Source organism: Sesamum indicum, linkage group LG5, assembly GCF_000512975.1.
Source record: "Sesamum indicum cultivar Zhongzhi No. 13 linkage group LG5, S_indicum_v1.0, whole genome shotgun sequence".
NCBI lineage: Eukaryota > Viridiplantae > Streptophyta > Magnoliopsida > Lamiales > Pedaliaceae > Sesamum > Sesamum indicum.
The window spans coordinates 1,976,607-1,996,969 of record NC_026149.1 but is presented as its reverse complement, the minus strand read 5'-3'; the positions used below and the strand labels follow the sequence as shown (position 1 = coordinate 1,996,969).

General features: G+C 33.4%; 2 protein-coding genes across 11 annotated transcripts; both read left to right on the top strand.

The window, feature by feature from the left end:
- On the top strand, positions 461–6,597 carry LOC105161655 (pentatricopeptide repeat-containing protein At5g57250, mitochondrial). 8 transcript variants are annotated; one of them, XM_011079415.2, is made up of 6 exons: positions 461–3,915; positions 4,568–5,026; positions 5,158–5,282; positions 5,540–5,773; positions 6,011–6,152; positions 6,464–6,597. In XM_011079415.2, exon 1 carries the CDS (start codon positions 621–623, stop codon positions 3,783–3,785), a length of 3,165 nt encoding a protein of 1,054 aa, XP_011077717.1. In that variant the 5' UTR covers positions 461–620; the 3' UTR covers positions 3,786–3,915; positions 4,568–5,026; positions 5,158–5,282; positions 5,540–5,773; positions 6,011–6,152; positions 6,464–6,597. The 8 variants fall into 8 exon arrangements, with proteins under 8 accessions (XP_011077717.1, XP_011077720.1, XP_011077715.1 ...); XM_011079418.2 differs by having other exon boundaries at positions 461–3,911; positions 5,540–6,152; XM_011079413.2 differs by having other exon boundaries at positions 5,540–6,152.
- Positions 13,397–18,387, top strand: LOC105161654 (oxysterol-binding protein-related protein 4C). 3 transcript variants are annotated; one of them, XM_011079410.2, is made up of 7 exons: positions 13,397–13,554; positions 16,363–16,524; positions 16,636–16,881; positions 17,006–17,102; positions 17,204–17,501; positions 17,753–17,855; positions 18,026–18,387. In XM_011079410.2, the coding sequence occupies exons 1-7, from the start codon at positions 13,552–13,554 to the stop codon at positions 18,278–18,280; spliced, it is 1,164 nt and encodes a 387-aa protein (XP_011077712.1). In that variant the 5' UTR covers positions 13,397–13,551; the 3' UTR covers positions 18,281–18,387. The 3 variants fall into 3 exon arrangements, with proteins under 3 accessions (XP_011077712.1, XP_011077713.1, XP_011077714.1); XM_011079411.2 differs by having other exon boundaries at positions 13,403–13,554; positions 16,366–16,524; XM_011079412.2 differs by having other exon boundaries at positions 13,403–13,554; positions 17,210–17,501.

The following is a 20,363-nucleotide window of genomic DNA, read 5'->3' as shown; positions in this document are numbered from 1 at the left end:
ATAACCTTCCAAATATGTGAGACAAACTCGTTTTTGTTAGCATAGATGTGAACATTCTTACACATATACGCATGCACTTAAGATTTGAATTCACAACCTCTAAAAACGTTTGAGCTCAAAATTATTGGATTGTTTGCTGTAGACAATTCTTGTTATTGTCATTAATATCATAATTTTAGTGATCTTAAAAATCTATAGTAAATTTAGCGACTAACTTTAATTTAAGGATATTTCAAAGTTTTTTTTTAAATATTCAAATACAATAAAATGATGATGATTTTTTAATTTAATTATTAATGTCTGATCTATTTTGTGAAATATAATGTTTTAAGTGCGAGTAATTCGTCTAATTCTTTTTATAAGTAAAAGCAAGAATATTTTAATTTAGATTGAAGTTAATTAAATCTAAATCAATTATAAAGTGAGTGACGATTAGTGTATGGATTGTGGGCAAACTGCTTGTTTAAGAATTTTCCATTTTGCAGTGCATTTTGATTTTTGGTTCTCCTCTATAAATAGTTGAAGTTCAACTCCATTTTCCGCTACTACCTACGCCTAACAATTGTGTTTCATGTACCAGCAACGGAAGATGTTGTCGGAGATTGAAAAGTCCGTCGGTAATGGTTTCTTTGCCCCGTAGAAATCCTTCAGAAATGATTCCGCTCTCCACGCTGTTAAAAAGTGGTTTTACTCCAACCCTTAAAGACTCCAACAATTTCCTTCTCTTTCTCTACCGGAATCGCAAGTTCAAAGCCATTATTCACGTTTTCTCTCAAGTTAATTCAAACAAGATCAATGCTGACGCCCAAACTCACACGATTTTTGCAAAAGCTTTGCTGAAGGAGAACAAATATGAAGAAGCAGCTGAATTCTTGAAAACCCTTGTGGGGAAGTCCAAGATTTTCGATAAAAATCGAGTCTTGGATTCTTTACTACAAGGCGTTTGTACTTTCAATCAGGACCCTGAGAGAGGGTATTCTTTGTTGAAGAATTTCTTGAAAATAGATGGCATTTGTCCTTCTTCTCGTACTTTTTGCTTATTGGTTTGCTCTTTTAGCAAAATGGGGAAAATGGATAGGGTGATTGATTTACTAGAGTTGATGTCTGATGATAAATTCAAGTACCCTTTTGATAATTATGTTTGTAGTTCTGTGATTTCTGGTTTTGTGAGGATTGGAGAGCCTGAACTTGCGGTTGGGTTTTATGAGACTGCTGTGAAGTCGGGTTCTTTGAAGCCTAATACTGTTACTTGCACCAGTGTTCTGACTGCTTACTGTAAATTAAGAAATATGGATAAAGTTTATGATTTGGTTTCTTGGATGGAAAATAATGAGTTGGCTTTTGATGTTGTGTTTTATAGTAACTGGGTGTATGGGTGTTTAAGTGAAGGATTAATTTATGATGCATTTCGAAAGTATAAAGAAATGGTGGATAAGAAAGTTGAGTTGGATATCATTAGTTACACCATACTGATAGATGGATTTTCAAAGGACGGAAATGTGGAAAAGGCTGTTGGGTTTTTGTACAAGATGAGAAAGGATGGACTCGAACCAAATTTGATTTCATACACTGCAATTATTTTGGGATTTTGCAAGAAAGGGAAATTGGATGAGGCATTTGCGATTTTTAACATGTTTGAGAAGTTGGGAATTCAAGCTGATGAATTTACTTACGCCATATTGATTAATGGAGTTTGTAGAAAGGGTGATTTTGATCTTGTATTCCAGCTGCTTGATGAAATGGAAAAGAAAGGTATAAATCCTGGTATCGTGATATACAATACTGTTATTAATGGATTATGCAAAGTTGGGAGGATGGCTGAGGCAGATGATTTTTCAAAAGGCATAGTTGGAGATGTTGTAACATATACTACACTGTTACAAGGCTATGTTCAAGAAGAAAGTAACTCAGGAATTTTAGAAACAACAAGGAGACTGGAAGCAGCAGGCATCCATATGGATTTGATTATGTGTAACATACTGATAAAAGCTCTGCTTATGGTGGGGTTATTCGAGGATGCTTTTGCAATTTATAAGAGACTGCTGCAGATGGATCTGTCAGCAAACTCTGTTACATACTATATTCTGATTGATGGATATTGTAAAGCAGGTAGGATTGATGAGGCACTTGAAATATTTGATGAGTTCCGGAAGGTATCCAACTCTTCAGCTGCCTGTTATAATTGTATTATTTCAGGGCTCTGCAGAAAAGACATGATAGATATGGCAATTGACGTATTAATTGAATACATCCAAAAAGGTTTGCCTTTGGATAGAAAGATGTACATGATGTTGATTGAAGCAACATTTGACAGAAAAGGTGCAGAAGGTGTTTTAGAAATGATATACAGAATCGACCACATAGGACTTCTTGGATCGCATGTTATATGCAATAATGCCATTTCTTTTCTGTGCAAAATGGGCTTCCCTGAGGCCTCATACAATATATTATTGGTGATGAAAAGGAAAGGATTAGTACAGACGAGCTTTGGCTATTATTCAATTCTGAGACTGCTTCTACTTGGTGGTAAAAAGTTGTTGGCTCAACTTATTTTGACTTCATTCGTGAAAACTCATGGCATGTCTAATCTCAGTGTTTGTAAGATTTTGGTAAATTACCTTAGTTTGCATAATGTGAAAAAAGCCCTTTTATTTCTCTCGACGATGAATGAGAGGCAATGGCGTATAACCATTCCTGTTTCCGTTTTTAAGACACTGACTAATGATGGTAGAGTTTGCGATGCATATGAGCTCTTGGTGGGAGCAGAAAATAACCTCTGTGATATGAATGTTTTTTACTATACTATTATGATTGATGCCCTCTGTAAAGGGAGGCATATCGATAAGGCGTTAGATCTCTGCACTCTAGCTAAGAAGAAGGGGATAGCTCTCAACATAGTCACCTATAATTCTGTTATAAATGGGTTGTGCAGCCAAGGTTGTTTGGTTGAAGCTTTTAGATTGTTTGATTCCCTTGAGAGAGTAGACGTTCTACCTACTGAAGTTACATATGGTACACTTATAGATGCTTTAGTTAAAGAAGGACTTTTAAAGGATGCCAGGTTGCTCTTTGAGAGGATGTTCCTCAAAAATCTTAGGCCAGCTACTCGTATTTATAACTCATTGATTAATGGTTATTGCAAGTCAACTCTACTTGAGGAAGCTATAAAGCTTTTCCAGGATTTTGAGTTAAGAGATCTTAAGCCAGATGGATTTACAGTTGGTGCACTCATCAATGGCTATTGCCAGAAAGGTGACATGGAAGGGGCTCTTAAGTTATTCATTGAGTTCAAAAGCAAAAGCTTATTACCAGATTTCCTGGGTTTCATGCATCTAATTAGGGGCTTATGTGCCAAAGGAAGAATGGAAGAGTCCCGAAGCATCTTAAGAGAGATGCTCCAGATCCAGTCAGTCATTGATGTCTTAGGCAGGGTGGATACTGGAGTTGAGTCGGGTTCAGTGGAGAATCTACTCATCTTTCTTTGTGAGCGAGGAAGTATTCATGAGGCTGTTACTGTGCTTGATGAAGTTGCGTCCATGCTTTTCTCTGCAGGGGGAAATTCTTCTCATCAAGTTATGCCTTCAATCTACAATGGAACTGACTTTCATTCTCTCTCATCTGATGCCAAAAACATAGAAAATATGCTGAAAATTTGTACCGCTGAAGATGGAGAGAAACAGCAGTTGAAAGATTTTGATTCTTTCTATTCTCTTATTCATTCACTTTGTTTGAAGGGGGAGCTCGCTAAAGCAAATAGGTTCACTAAGTTGCTTATGGAATTCTGAGGTGCTTGCTACATAAGCTATTGGACACTTGTCTCTTGTGGCAGACTGGATTCTTCTCTTTGTTACAGGAAATATGTCCAGGTAGAACCCTCAGGAACCTGCAGTGGACGCCACCCTCAGAAACCTGTAGGTATAAACTTTTTCTCCTGATAATTTTGTATTTATAAATGTTATTTGTTGAACCATCATTGCTGAAAGTCTTAGGTGGAGCATTTCATAATTTGTGGTGGGATTTATCAGTACTAGTGTAAACTGAATGATCATATCGTGGATCGTGATAGTGACAGATCATACTCATGTTTCCATTTAAATATTATTACTTCTCATTTTGTAATCCTCCCATCCATCTAACCATCCACGCATCCTTAATCATACATCTGCAGCCTGCACGTGCATGGAAATGCAAATACAGGCAGATACATGCACAGTTACTTTAGTGTCACATGTATTGATCTAGGCCAGGAAACATATGAACAAATTGGGCCAAAGAATACTGCTCTTCTAACCTGATGATCCTAATATTCAAGCTTCGACTTTGTCGACATGATTTAATGCTTGCATTATGGTCAATTTCTTAAGTACTGTAACTTCATCAAAATGAAAAATGAACTGAAACTGCTTCTTGTAATCAAGTTATATATATACACACATATGTATTATACTGGCCTAAGTGATTTGGTTTTTAAAATGATTCGTTTTTGTAATTTACTTGAAGTATCATCTTGATGGTGAATTTTTATGCATTGTGAAGTTGAAAATTCCAATTTTTTTATTGTGATTAGGGCTTTTTACCTAAGGTCACAAGATGAAGATAAAATGTTATTGCTGTGACACCTATTAAAGTGATGAAAAGAGAAAAGAGGTCCAAAGTCTAGCATGGCGTTGGAGTTGGGCTCGCGCTGGCAGCAATAGTTTAATGGAATCATCAAGACTCATCCTTTTCCTTCATCTTCAGTGTGCCTCCCCAATGAATATAGTGAACCCTGACTACTCCACTTCACTCTTTTACATTTCACAGTTTAATCACAACCACCCACTCAAGAAAAAGGAAAAGAAAAGGAAACTACAAGTCCAGGTTGATTAGCTGCCTTATTGTTGTGGTGAACTGAAGAATAAATGTTGGTGGTTGATGGGCAGTTCTTGATGTATGCTCCTTTGTGGGAGTGCTTGGTGACAAGTGGGATTAAAACTATTATTACTCTGCAGCACTTTTTGGGTTCATATTCTTTTCTTGGATCGGTGTAAGCAATGATCTTAGCTTTTTCATCTTTTTCCCTTTGACGGGATCTTGTTTGATTTTCTTGTGTTATTTTGCTGATACTTTGCTTGGTCTTACAGCTATCTTTAGACGTTATAATTAGCTGTGTTGCAGGTAAATTATTCACATGGAGAAATGTGAGTGAGAGATAGAGAAGGAAAAAGGAACAGCAAAAAATATGGAAGTGAAGTTCAAGCTCGCATATTGGAGCATCCATTGCTTATCTAGTCATCTTGCTGGTAATTTCTTTCTTTTCTCAACTTAATATAAAAATATATGCTTAGTACGCAGATGGGCTATTGTACTTGACTGCAGTTTAAGGGGTCTACAGAGTGGGTTCATGCTTTTATTTGATTTGCTTAGAGGAAGGTTTTAGTTTCTTCATCGATATGTTTGCTGTAATACCCTTATGCAGTTTGTTCTTTGATTCTCTTAACTTGGTTATGGTTCTTGGTTTTTAATTTTTTATATTGATTGGTTTTGGTGTATAGAACAGATTTGAGTTGCAAGGACTTGATGAATTGGAAGAGAATTGACAAAAAATGAGGAACAGAGAGTTGAATGGTTCTTTCATGATCCTAATATTATTAGCTGCTCTGGTTTTGGGGAAAGCAGAAATATACATTGTGACACTGGTAGGAGAGCCGGTGATAATCTATAAAGGTGGTGTTAGCTGGTTTGAGGCCACTGCAGTGGATTCTGATTCTGATGAGAAGATTGATGTCATCAGGTGCTCTCAACTTTTTTAGCAATATCTTTCTTTTTCTTAAACCTCGTAAATCTTTTCTTATATGCTTACGAGTCAAAATTGTTGTTGAGTTGGCCGAACTTTCTGGGATCTATACTCCCTTGTTTCTATAAACAGATGACCCAAAGATGTTACCATGTTTGTGGTTCTCTTTCATAAAACAACTCTATTGAATTTGAAAACTATTCAGATTCTTCTGTGTTCTTTGTGCACTTTCAGTGAATTGGCCATATCCTATGCTCATCGTAGAAAAGCGGCATGATATGCTTCTTGACATACTTTTTGACCAAGGAACCTGCAAGAAAATCTATAGCTACCGTCATCCGATCAATGGATTTGCAGTTCATATTTAACCAAGCAGGTGACATTATTTTCTTTTCATTGACCCTACGATGGATTCTCGTCTATAGATTCTTATTCTGTGAGCATATTAGTAGGCAGAAAGTCTCATATAGATTTTCATTTAACTTTTTTGTCGATGTCAGCAAATTTCTTGAATTTTACCAACAGATGAATCTAATTGTTGGATGGAAACAAACATTAGGGGGACTAAAATTTAATTTCTAAAACCACAGGGGCTACCATGTTATTACTTTTCCTTTAAATACTTGTTAAACACTCTGATGGAGAGATTAGTGATGAATGGCATCAAATTGTTTTGTACAAATGCAGCTTAAGTGTCTCTGAAAGCAAGCCTTGCTTTAGGTGTGATGTGTTGTTTAAGGGCGACGATGATTTAGGAAAAAGTGCACTTCTGCTGCCGTCTAAGAGGATCTGATAGTCCCCTGAGGTTGGCGGTCATAATATTTTGTATGAAAAACGAGTTTATTAGCCATGAAATGAGTCACATGTAGACGCGAGATCCAGGCTCCAAGTTGGCTTTTGGAATTTCGTGTTCGCTGGTCAAAGAATGTGCCTTATGATGCAAATATTAGCTGCCAGCAATGGCACGAGTTACGTATAACTCGTTTCATGTAAAGAAACAGAGTTCATTTGAGAAACTCTACCAGAATCCCGTCCTAGCATCTGCTTTCCAGGTATATGTTTCCATGACTCCCTCAGGTGAGTTTACGGAAAAAGATAATCTTGCAACTTCTGCTCAAAATTAGAGAAATGAACAAATATTACTGCTCAATAACTGAAACACAGTCGAGATTTATAAAATTCACGCATCGTTTATCATTTCCCTGAGCTGCCTGAAAAAAGATAGAATTTACATGGGCACTCCATTCTAGTTCTGCTGATATATGAGCTGCATCACTAATCTTGGCTGATCCAAGTACTGACCGATTCATCTGTTATTTTCACTCAATTGAAGATGTTCTGAAAGTTTTAGCATCTTCATTTCCATACAACAAAAACCAACGACTGAGAAGGAAAACAAAATCTAACAGACACAATTCTATAAATATTTATTGAACTGCTAAATATAATTATGAAGTTTTCACATATTAACAAAAGATTCATTTAATTATCAACTACCTCCCTTTCCGAACATAATTAATTAGCTAGATATGATTTCGCTCGAAATATGCGGCCTTGATTGGTTATCTCGATCACGACCACGTACTTTCCCAAGATCTAGTGATTGGGTCATGAGGATAAAACACGAACGTGAGGCTTATCGGGTTCATCCCCGACAACGACCTTCCGACGCTCAAGTTAGAGTTGTTCGAGGTAAAAATATACGAACTGGAGAAAGTAAGTCGAAAATAGCAAATGTCAGCTACCTCAAAAGTAATGCGTCGGCCCATGTGGATATTGTTGCTTGGGCCACGTGTCACCATTAGGGTGATAGGCATTCTCGATCGGATGGTCCTCCCTGAGTCAGATCTTCAGCCGCAAAACGGGTCTATCAGACCCCCCTTAAAAATGCGGGGATTCTGAACTTTCAAATGACGGAAATACCCTTAATGAAAGATATTTTCAGTATTCTGCTTGAAAGTAGTTTTCCCCATCAAGATATATATGTTGTAAGTAATAAATTAAATATTAAAAGTTAGCATTCTACATTTCATCTTATTGTTATACGCACTCCAATTATAACATTATAGATGGAAAATTTATAATAATTTACTTAATTTTTTTAAAATCCACGGAATTATAATTAGGGGTATTTTCTTCCAATACTTAAGCGTACTGATTTTTTCTTATTTTTTTAAGATAAAAGTTAATTAAACATGAGATCGAGGGAGTATTTTTTTTTTTTTTTGGAAAAAAAAAAGAAAAATAGAGAAAACGAGCATTATGTTTGGATTCATTTTTTGAGTATTTTGTTGTATTTTGTGGAGATAGAGAGAGAAAAACAAAGATAAATAAGTGCGTGTTAGAGATAGTATGTATGTTTGGATTTATTTTTGAAGATAATTTAGAATAAGTATTATATGTTTAATATTGTGTTTTTTGAGACAAAAATTACTATTCATTGTCAAATTATGTCTTTTTATATATATTTATGTATATATATGTGTATATATATATGTATGTATTTATATTAAAACAGTTAAAAACACCTAAATAAAGTATTTTGAATGATGACAAACATTAAATATATTTTAATTTATTTTGAAAATAATTTAAAAATGAAAACAAACATAAGTCTAGAAACGTGGGAGTTGTGCATTTTATCTCAGCCTTTGTATATCATGATTTTGGTGGGCCCGTATCTAAATCAACACTGAAACCTCATGTTCGATGTATGACTAAACATAAGAACGACTGGGAAACAACAATTGGTTGTGGAAAAGTGACGTGGCAATAAATGCTCATGCCTCTCTAATGTTATTTTGAATAATTACAACGCTCTCTTTTAAATTTTATTATAATTATATATTATTTTTTTATAATTTAAAAAATATATTTAAAATTCATAATATTTATTTTAGTTTAATAAATAAATTATTTCATTAATTAAAAAAATTCATCGAATTTTTTTATTATCAGTAAAAAAATTAAATAAAAATTTATATTCATTTTCAATTAACTCATTACAAATTATATAAATTTTTTTGTTATACTTAATTAATTGAAGGTGTCTGTTTCTCAAGCAACTTTTATTAACAGTGCACTAAAGAAAATGACCATAAATCTCAAAAAGTAATAATTTGAGAATCAAATTAAAAGTCAGTACTATTAAATGTCAGACCATAATCCGTTATTTTTACAAGTAATGTCAAAATATTAATCATAGCTAAAAATTAAAAATATTTTTGTCATAATTAAAACTACGACAATTATTAATTAATTTTGGTTTGAACTTTCAATCCTCAACATCGAATTCAGATAGTATGAATTCTCGGCTGTGACCGATATTAGCAATTTAATTAAGGGAAAATTGCATAGACACATCCTAGCATTAGGTCTAATTATGCAATTATTCACTATTTTTCGTATATCTACAGATACATCTCCTAAAAGAGTGTTGCAATGTACCCGTAAGATATTTGTGTAAAATTTTATTATTGAATAAAAAGTATATTTATAATTACAACTATAATTTTAAATAATATACTTATAATTTTACAAAAAAAATATAAAATATTAATTAGCACTAATTTTAAAATAAATATTAATATAATTCCTCTTTTAAAGGGTAGTTGCCGACGAGCCCATAACCTTATCAAATATGTCTTAAATATCATCTTGCCCAGCCCATCCAGTATTAGGTGAGCACAATTTAATGCCAGACCCCACACCTGTCTCAATTTCATTCGCTGGCACATAAGAGGAATCCAAATACTTCAAAATGTGAAACTCGTTTTCAATTTTCTATCACACCTTTATATACACATATATATATGTTGATATTATATTAATAAATAATTGATACGTTTTTTTTTAATTTAAAAAATATAATAAAATTATACTATAGTTTACAAGTAGGACCTGTTACAATATACGTATGCGTATGATGTTATTGGATACTATAAACCAAATGTGAATGATCTTTTATTACATTCAGATTTATTTTTAAATTATAATTTAATTTAATTGTATTTTCTAACGGGAGAGAGCCCGGCAATACCTAAAAGAAGTTTAAACTAATTATATAATATAAGATAAATTATAGCCACATCTCCAAAGTTTAGTATAATTATAAATATTCCATCGTTGTTTTAGAAATTACAACTACCCCCTTTAATTCAACATCCATAAAAAACAAGCCTATGTTGTTAGCCTCTATTATATTTTCGTCCATTTTTGTGGGTATATGATCAAAATGTCCTTTTGAATTATGAATATTAATTTTATATTTTTTTTAAAAAATTTAAAATATTTTTATGAACTAATATTCCTTATGAATTGTTTATTTTATCCACCTTCAAATTCTTTTTATATCTTTTCAAATACTTTTTATTTGAAAAAATAGTAAGAGTAAAGTAGTAATGTCCACTTCATCGTTTAGGAACTATATAACTATTTTTTATTTGAGGGAGTAATTGTATTTTAAAAATTAAAGAGCATATATAATTATATCAAGATTTAGGAGAATATAGTTGTAATTTACCTATTAATATATGATTAATCGAGCTTTCTCCCAAAATACCACTGTAATTATTGTATATTATTATTATTTTTTAAATGTAGATGCTTTTTCCTGAGTATTTGACAAAAAAATGAAATATTAAAAGCTCAAAAAAGAGTAAATGTTTTTAATGTATTTTAATATTTTAACAAACTCCATCTATTTGATTATATTAATTATAAAACTATCATTACTAATATTTTATAAATTTTATATTATATGTTTGCAAAAACATTAGAAAAAGTTAGAAATACCTTGTTTTTGAAATTTTCAGCTATTGAAAGAACTTTTTTTTTTTTGTTACTTACACTTAGACCCCATCTAATATGAAATTACGCTTTTTTTTCTTTTTCTAAAAATTTTCAAAATCAAATTTACACCCCCTTCAAATTTTTATTATTTACACCTGGTCCCCTTTCTTTATGATTTTGACAAAAAATGCCAACATTTGCAAAAAAATTACTTAAAATTTTTAATTTTAACCCCCCATTTAATATTTTAATATAATAATTTTATACTTATAAAGGAAAAATATAATAATATTAACCTCATTTCATATATATTATATTTTTATTTATTTGTAAGTATAAATATATATATAAAAACGTTAAATGAAGGGCAAAATTAAAAATTTATGTAATTTTTTTATAGCATGTAAATATAATTTCAAGTGTAAGTTTCAAAACCTTTTTTGGATAAAATGTAATTCTACATTTTTAAAGGGGGTCTAAGTTTTATAAGCCATTTTTTTTTATTAGAGTTCGATAAGCAAAGTTGAAAATACGAATGCTCATTTCTTACCTTTATTACCAATAAAAACTTGAAAAATATTTTGAAGAAACCCTTAGTGTAAATTACAACGAGCTCTATTGTGGTTTAACACAATTACACATAATTTCTCATTTTGAAATATCAGCAATACCCTCTTAATTTTAACAATTGTTCAACAACTAACTCAATTTATAAGTTTTCCTTAGATTTCATCAATTTTTTGTGGTGCATTGACCAAAATACACTTGTGGATTATGAATTATAATTTTACTTATTTTTTATGGACTAAATGGATAATTCTTTTCAATTCACTTTTTTAAATTTTTTATCCACCTCATTCGATTTTTTAAAGAAAAATACTACAATTAAAGCAAAATTGACAATTCAAAATATTCATATAAAAATTATATAATTTGGTCAAATATTAAAAAAATATTGATAATTTATTTAATAATAAAGAAATATTCAGTATTGTGCCATATTTAAAAAAAAAAAATCGTTGTAATTTTATTAAAAGTCTTATAAGTGAGCAGATGGGTTGGGATCTCCTGTATGGCGAGAGCCCATACCTTATCAAGTTTCTCAAATATCATCTCAACCCGTCTCAACTATTCGGTGAGGACTGAGGACAATTTAGCGCCACACCGCATCATCATCACCTAAGTCAATCAAAATGCGACAACAACAATTCCAACTCAGAGATCGTTAGTTCGAAAACACGTCAATGGCCTTTGAAGACAGTTGCTTATCTGGCACCATTCCAGCAGTTAATATTACGTGATGGTCACAGTGTCTCATTCCTTCAATCAATCATCTCCCATGCCTATTTCAATCCCCATGTGGGACCCACCCACACACTCTTTGCAACCCAAAAAACAAAAAAGGAAAGAAAGAAAGAAGAAAAACACCACTTGCAAATAGTGAATGAAATGGGAGATGCAATATGATAATCTAAATTAGAAGATTCACTCCATGTTTTATGATGATTCTAAAATTTCAAATGACCAAATCTGAAATGGTACGTCTACAAGATGTTTAGAATTGAAATAACACAAAACTTTGAGGCGAATAATTGGTGTGTTGGCTCAATCGATAAGAATGAATCATTTTCTATTAGAAAGTTATGTATTCAAATCACTCTGCTCATATGTGGACAGCGATGATGATATCTTGTAAGTATCCTTACAAAGACTTATGCTTCTCAAAATATGACGAGGCTGGCCTGTATGGATGATCAAAGTCAAAATCATCCAAATTTTTTTATCCAAAAAAAAAATTACACAAATTACTATTGTTATTTATATTTCATACTCATGAAATACATCATAAATTTATAATTCATTATATATTAGGACCAACTTGGGTCCAAGCCCTCAAACCCACTCTTATAGAATTAATCTAATGTCTATTCATATGAATTGTTTGAGTTGAAAATTGTCATGATTTATTTTGGTTGCTGTGAACAATTTTATTCGTACTTGAGGGTTTTTTTTTTTTTTTTTTAATTTCAATATTTAAGTTAGGTCAGAAATAATTTTATTTGTAATTGACATGTTGAATTTTCTTTTCTTACACATATTTTTCTAGAATATTTTTTCTTAAAAAAAATAAGAAGTCGGGTCTATTGAGTCATGCCTGTCTTGATGGGGTTTGTGGGAGGGAGGGGCATAAATGTAACTACAAACTTAATCCCATAATTAGTCGTTCTTCATCAATTTTCATGCATAAAAATACCTTTTTTTCCCCTAAATCATATTACAACATTAATCACCTAGTAAACTCATTTCACATTTAAAATTTCAGTTTACAAATTTGTAAAGCAACTGACCAATTTGAGAAAAGGATTAATTATATTTGTAGTCCTGTAATAATATTCATTTGACACTATAATTCTTCAACTTATCAGGGTTGTAAAGTAGCCTACATTTTTAATTTTGCAGTTTAGGATAAAATTGAGCTGACTTCTCAAAGATGGTCAGTATTATAATGACTTTTCGGCCAACTTTGAAAATTCTGGGCAATTTTATCCTAGAGTCTTGAAATTAAAGAAATGAATGATCGTTTTACAATCCAAACAAATTATAAGATTAAGTGGTCAAATAATTATAATTATAGGACTAAATATGTAATTAAATAGTAAGAAAACAAGTGGTAGATTTGACAGAAAAAACATATATATATATATATATATATATGTATTCAGTTTTTTTCCAAGAAAAGGAATCCGATCAAAACATAATTGGTTCTTTTTGTTTCGTTTTTCTTCTTACCAATAGAAAAAAAAAAAAAAAAAAAATGGGGAAGGTGTCTGCACTCAGCAGACTGCAACAAAGTCTTTAAAAAGGCAACTCTTCCCCCCCTACTTCCAATACCACCCATACCGCAACTCTAATAAACCCCTCTCTTCTCTCTCTCTCCCCCTCTCTCTGCAAATTTTACTTGTGTGCCTGTGCAGTCTACACAAATGGTATCTCTCTCTCTCTCTCTCTCTCTTTCATTTGTGTATGTATGTATATATATATATATATAGAGCAATGAGATGGTATATTTGTTATATGAATATGTTCATATATGTGCCCGTAGCATTAACTGTTGAATTCTACTTCTCCTTAATTTGTAGTTTTATATGCTACAACTAATGTAATGAACCCTAGTTTCTTAATCCATTCTCCGTCGGATACGTATTTATTTATTTCCGGTTACGAGTTTATATAATTAACTTTGCATTTGGGAAACTATCTTGATCGCTGTTACAACCGCCATGATCCATCACGACCGGTCGTAATTTGCTCCAAGACGTTTACCAGACCCCCAACTACTGATTCTCTAACAAACAATCACCATTTTGAAAGACACATCAGGTGCACTAGTGGTCACCCTCCGACTCCGGCCGGAGTGTCCTAATGCTGTTTTTCCGGAAATCATAACCTTTCGAATTAGCAAATAATTGGTGTATGAGAAATTCTAGGATTTTTTCCTTTTTAATTTTATCTTAGAAATTATCACCTTAAAACTCGCGGCTTAGGAACTGACGACGAAGTTTCTCCGTATGTAACTATGTTTGTATGTACTTAGAGATAAAGAATACTTAACGTATAATACAGATAATTAATTAATTTTATATTACCTGTCAAGTCTTAATTAGAGAATAACAATAATAGTAGAACTCAAGTTGGTATTTGATTAATTAAATATTGTTTTGATTAAGTTAATCTGTTTCCCACTAATTAGTATGAAAGAAATCTTAGAAAGTGGCAAATTGCTTGCTTGTTCACATTTCTTACCTTTAAGTGCAAATGCAACTAAGTTATTGCTTTTACTCTATAATATATATATATATATATATAAAAGAGTCTTTTTCAAGCTCTGGATTAATGCCATATTTCTACTTTTGATCGTAGACATGGCAAACACATTGAATTACGAATAGTTAGATTGATAAATACATTGATTATTTTCTAAAAACGAAAAAGTATGTGTCAATTATTCATATAACTGTTACAGTATGAAGTACGGAATACAATCTGAATTTAAAGTATTATCGTTGAATTTAGTGATCATCTTTGATAATTTTGTGAATTATTTTTAATTTAGATGACGTTATATAAATGAGTTTAGGACAAGGTATTAGATGGCTATTCAAAGGTTGTGAGAAAAAGGCATCTTGTTGTGCCACTTTTGCAGTTTGCTTGCACCTAATCCACTTTTAAATACTTTATAGAAGAAGCGTCCAATTATTCCTGATCGTACGATCTGCAAATCTATAATTGCTGCATTGTATTGCTGCTTTCCGCTCATAACTTTAGCACCTTCCCAGCAGAAAACCTGGAAAAAAATAAATAATTTCTATATATAAATATAAATATTTTTATTATATATAAATACCTATTTTATATTATTAAAAATTTGAAATTCAAATTATTTAAAAACTGAGAAATTATAAAGAAATAAAACAAATAAAGGGTCTTCTTTAGATGTCTAAGGCTCTGAATTAACTTTTGGTTCGGCCTAAGGTTGACTTTAGTTTCGAATTGTTGAGAAATTTATTGATTAAAATATTTTCGACAACCCAATCTACGTCATACCCATTTAACAAAAATTAAAATAAATAAAGAGAGAAAACCCAAATCTTGCTTCTTTTTCTTCTTTTGTTTAATAATTGATTGATTTACAAGGCCCACTTCATATGGGACAATTGTGACCAAAACCCTTTTGTTCACCGGTCGGAACAATGATTTTGGTAACATATGTAGTTTAATTTATTCGATTTCATTAATGATGATATACATAAATGGCCCCACTTTGGGAAATTAAATAAAAGTATTTGTAATTAATTCTTCTCTTTTTTGGTTCTTTGTGTTCTAACGCATATGCAGTCCCTACAAATAAGAAAATAAATAAAGTGATTTAGGTTAGGTGTAGCAATAAATAAAACAATTGCTACAATTATATATGACGTGGGGTGTAAATAGATAAATAATATTTTATTCATATTCAAAAATAAAATAAAATAAATATTATTCCCGTGCCCAAACTCAAAACCCAAACCCCATTTAGTGTCTAGATATAGGTATTTTTTAGGTAGGGTATAAAAAAATTGAGATAGATATTTATAAGGTATGGATCCAAGTAGGGTAATAACCACCCGTTGACAGTCTAAATTATGCTAAACACTTTCTTACACTCACTATATATATGTTTATTGTGGTTTAAATGCATTTTTTATTTCGTAAGTTAGTCTATTTTACATTTTATCTTTCAACTTTTTATGATACTATTTTGATCATATATCTTTTTAATTTTCATGATTTTAATTATTATTTTATTGAATTCACCTTTTTTGCCTATGGAACTGAACACCCACTAAAAAAAAAAAGACTGAAATTCCAAAAAAATAAAAAAAATATAGAATTAAAATGCTACCCTAAAAACTTAAATAGCTCATGATAAAGGACGAAGGATGCATTTAACCCTGTTTATGGTTTATTAGATAAATAAAGATCGATGCCCATTTCAAGAAACGACCATGGTTAAAAGTATTTGTAGATGCTACGTCTAATACTTGATACATCGGACAGTTAGACAATTGTTACATACTCATTCTTAATTAGGGGCAGGTATGTGATGATTGTCTACAGATTCAGTGCAGAGTACTCGAGTGTAGCATGAATTTGACCTCATCTTGCCATACATTTCAACTCACTGTAAATGAACTTGATTATAGCTTATTAGTACGAGTTTTTAGTATACATGCACAAATAAACTTGGTACGAAGCAGGTAACAGAATGCGACTTCGGCACAAAAGCTGTACTAACTGCACCGTTGTCACTGGAAGGCGAGGAATCCAATTCCAAGTATAAAGCTCCCAACATCATCCAACGCATTCTAAGCCTTCTCACCAACGTACGGCCAGGATCCGACCTCAACCGCCTTCAGGCAAGTATTCGAATTACCTGATGATTCTGAAGCAAAATTTCGGTTTATTGCAAAACTATCATCCTCTGCATGTATACAACGTTGGACTTACGAAGGTTAAGGTATATTCAGCTACCGCCGCAGTTCAATATTCCAAAGTCTCAGCTGCAGTGCTATGGAGAATCAGTGTACAGCATTAGCTCCAACATGTTGAGCAAGTGTGCAGAGGGGGAGACGCCGCTCAACCGTTTTGTATCGGTTGTTGCTTGGAGCATATCGATGGTACGTCCATTGGCCTTTGGGTTGGCCCCTTACAACCCGATTCTTGGAGAGTCCCATCATGTTTCGAGGGGTACGCTTAACGTGCTATTAGAACAGGTAGACGTGTTTGTATTTGATGTTGCTGTTATTATGGTGGCCTAATGGATCCTTAGTAGATTTGCACAACTTCTGTGATTAGAATGTGTTAAACATTGACATTTTCCTCGTTGTTGTTGGGCAGGTTTCGCATCATCCACCTGTCAGTGCGCTCCATGCAACTGACGAGAAACACCACATTGATCTGCTATGGTGTCAATCTCCCTTACCAAAGTTTCACGGTAATCGGCCTAATGCTTTATTGTTGTCAGCTTAAGTTGCATATGATTATAGCTGGTTCTTTTAGCCCTTTTAGGGACTGTAATAGAGTTAAAATTTCAAGCAACAGGGACTCACATTGAGGTTGAGGTGCATGGGAAGCGGCAGCTAAAGCTGCTCAACAAGAATGAAACTTACACGATGACTCCGCCCAATCTGGTCATAAGATTCTTACCAGTGCCTGGGGTTGATTGGTTGGGGAATGCAACAGTCCGATGTCAAGAAACTGGCCTTGAAGCAGAGTTGTGTTACAGAGGGAACTCGTTTTTGCCCCGACCATCTGTACATAGGTCGATTAAAGGAAAGATCTTTCTGTCATCGATGATGGAGACTGTTTATGAGATTAACGGCCACTGGGATAGGTAATTCTCTTTCAAACAAAGGGGAATCGATAATGTAAAACATGATCATAGGAATTACAGTGTAATCTCTTCAGAAAAATCAATTAGTTTCTTTATAATATGTCTATATCTCAGGAGAAGTATGTATGTATCTGTCACTCTAGTTTTCAGGTGACCGTTGTCTGTGCATGAGATGAGTACATTGTGTGCTTTGGCAGTTCCATTACATGTAATCTCATTGTTTTTTAGTTGGCTTGTTGTTCAAAGTGTAGAACTGTCACGGTGAAGGATGTCAAGACTGGGAAAAAGACGGTCATCTACAGCGCAAAAGAAGCACTCACCGGATTGAAGACTCCCATCGTTAAGGATCCGAAGGTAGACATATTATCAAAAAAAGCTCTCCAACAATGAAAAAATATTCCCCATGCTCAAGTTTTACATTGCAGATTCTCCCGACTTTAAACATACAGCCCATTGAAAACGTTACGGCTCATTTTTGTTGATTGTCGTCTTGCGTTGCTCATCATGAAATATTGTTCATTCAGGCAGTTTTGTCGACCGAGTCGGCTGTTGTATGGGGTGAAGTGAACCAAGCAATCCTGCAGAAAAGCTGGGATAAAGCGAGGGAGGCTAAGACCTGCATCGAAGAAAGGCAAAGGCAGGTAGCCAGAGAAAAAACGTCGAGAGAAGACGAATGGTCCCCTAAGCATTTTAGTGTATCTCACAGCAAGGAGAGTGGGTGGGACTGCTCACCAACTCACAAGTTGGTTCCCCCAGCCCCTATTGTTGTTAATGACTGATCTCTTGTTTAAAGGGGAAACTGCATTCAAATTAAGCTTAAATATACTACATCGATTGATGTCTTAGTCTAATACAACACGCCCTCATCAACGTAATCTTAATTAAATGATCATTCCTTCAACTATGATTGAGTTACAGAAATCACTCATACTGCTTGAATAATTACACTGGGACACGTTGCCAGGATGCCTCATAGCAGATACTGCCTGTCAGTGATATTTTCATTACACAAACACACGACGGTGTAGTGGAGGCATCACAGTAGACCCGTGTTAATGCAATTATATGAACAGAATGAGTAGCTTTAAAGATTTGAATATAGGTAAGGGAGTGTTATGTAATTATTCCTAACTTAGCTGGGAAGATTTCATTCAAGCTGATCTAAGCATAGGCTTATTACATTGCCCCGGGGTTCTTGTCCTGAGATAATACATAAACAGTTCTTTGAGCCTGGAATCTAAATCCAAGCCTATGTTGTACTAAGACATACATTCTTAACTTCTTGTCTGCACCAGATTTAATTTGTTTCACATGAAAACCAATCTGTTCCAAACAAGTCTACATAGCCAAACAGGTCACCTACCCACTTACTTCTGAAAAATGTTCACAGCAAGCAAGCCAAGCCTGCCTATCCAAGCTACTGTGCACCATCGACCTTCACACATTCCTGCACATCTGATTCACTCATCCGCTGGAACGATATCTCGCAAATTGTAGCCAAAAGGGGCTTCCATGACCTGGACTTGGATGATGACTGCACTCCTGATAACACCTGATCGTTGTCCATTATGATGCTGCTCTGATCCGAAACCAGCCGGTTAGGACTCGCTGCCAGTGAGCTCCAAACCGGGCTATTGCCGTTAGCAGCGTTTCCCGACTTGGATTTGGAGAGGCTGTTTTGAGCCATGGAGGCCAGCTTCCTGGCTACTGGGGCCAAGTCTAGCGGTGAGATGTTGGAGGCAAAGAGCGTATACGGCAGCAAGAAGTATATGCGGCCGGGTTCAAGGAGAACGTCTGGTTTCATTGGCGTGGAGGCAGCAGCCAGCAGCTGTGCCTGAGTGAACAAAAAATGCGTTGGTGGCTTGCCAGTGACTTGAGCAACTGTGACAGGATCAGATCTCTCTTCAATATACCCATTCAAATGTACAATTCTTATGTTTGTTTTGGTTTTTGATTGTTTTGATGAGGGTGATAATCTTATGCAAGAGACATTGCACCCCATCTCTCTCTCTCTACTCAGTGCAAATATGTTGAGAATATAATGCATTGAGTAAGATCATATAAATCATGATCAACCTTACCGAGGGTAGAAAATTCTAACAATATGATCACGTCAAATCAATCAATTTATTACAAACATTTTTGTAGTTTTTATTATAATTGATTATTTTTTCTAGACCGAACATTAATTATATTATAAATGTAACGTACTCGTTATATAATTAAATTAAAAGTCGAGCCTGATTTGTACTAAGAGATCTTACCATTGATGTTCTTGTGTTCCTTGCAGTTAGGGATAGAGCAGGAAAAGTCTTTGATGACTCAGTTTGGATTTCAACTCAGCGAATTATTATTATGAAAACATAATAATAATCAGGCAATAATAGTTTCTGGTTTTGATCACTAACCAGACCTGTCTGTTTGAGTGGACCTGGATTTAATCAAGGTCAGACAGTAAGACAAAAGTTCCCTTGGCCCGTTCATCGTACATGCAACTCTAATTGACCATGTCATTTTTCTACCGTGTCAACTATAACGGGCTTTTCAAACTTTTTTATAATTATAAATATATTTTTATTATTTAAAAAATTATAAATACTTCTTAAAGGTTACGATCGTGTAACAAATACTTTCTTACAATGAGTTATCATGAGAGGTATTTGTTAATTTTTCAAATAATGAAGGGATAATTGTAATTATGACAAATTTCAAGAGAACTCATTATAATTTATCATTTTTCTCTATTTATTATTTTAAAAATAAATATAAATCGAATTAAATTTCGTTGCAGCTATCACATAGCTCTACTAATTAACATAATAAGTATATTGATATCCAGTATTTTACTAAATTAAGTATTAT

Coding starts and splice junctions, on each gene's coding strand:
- LOC105161655 (XM_011079418.2), top strand. CDS start 621: ATGGTTTCTTTGCCCCGTAGAAATCCTTCAGAAATGATTCCGCTCTCC.
- LOC105161654 (XM_011079410.2), top strand. Junction 17,502..17,752: donor ATTAACGGCCACTGGGATAG/GTAATTCTCTTT, acceptor TTCAAAGTGTAG/AACTGTCACGGTGAAGGATG. Junction 17,856..18,025: donor CCATCGTTAAGGATCCGAAG/GTAGACATATTA, acceptor TTGTTCATTCAG/GCAGTTTTGTCGACCGAGTC.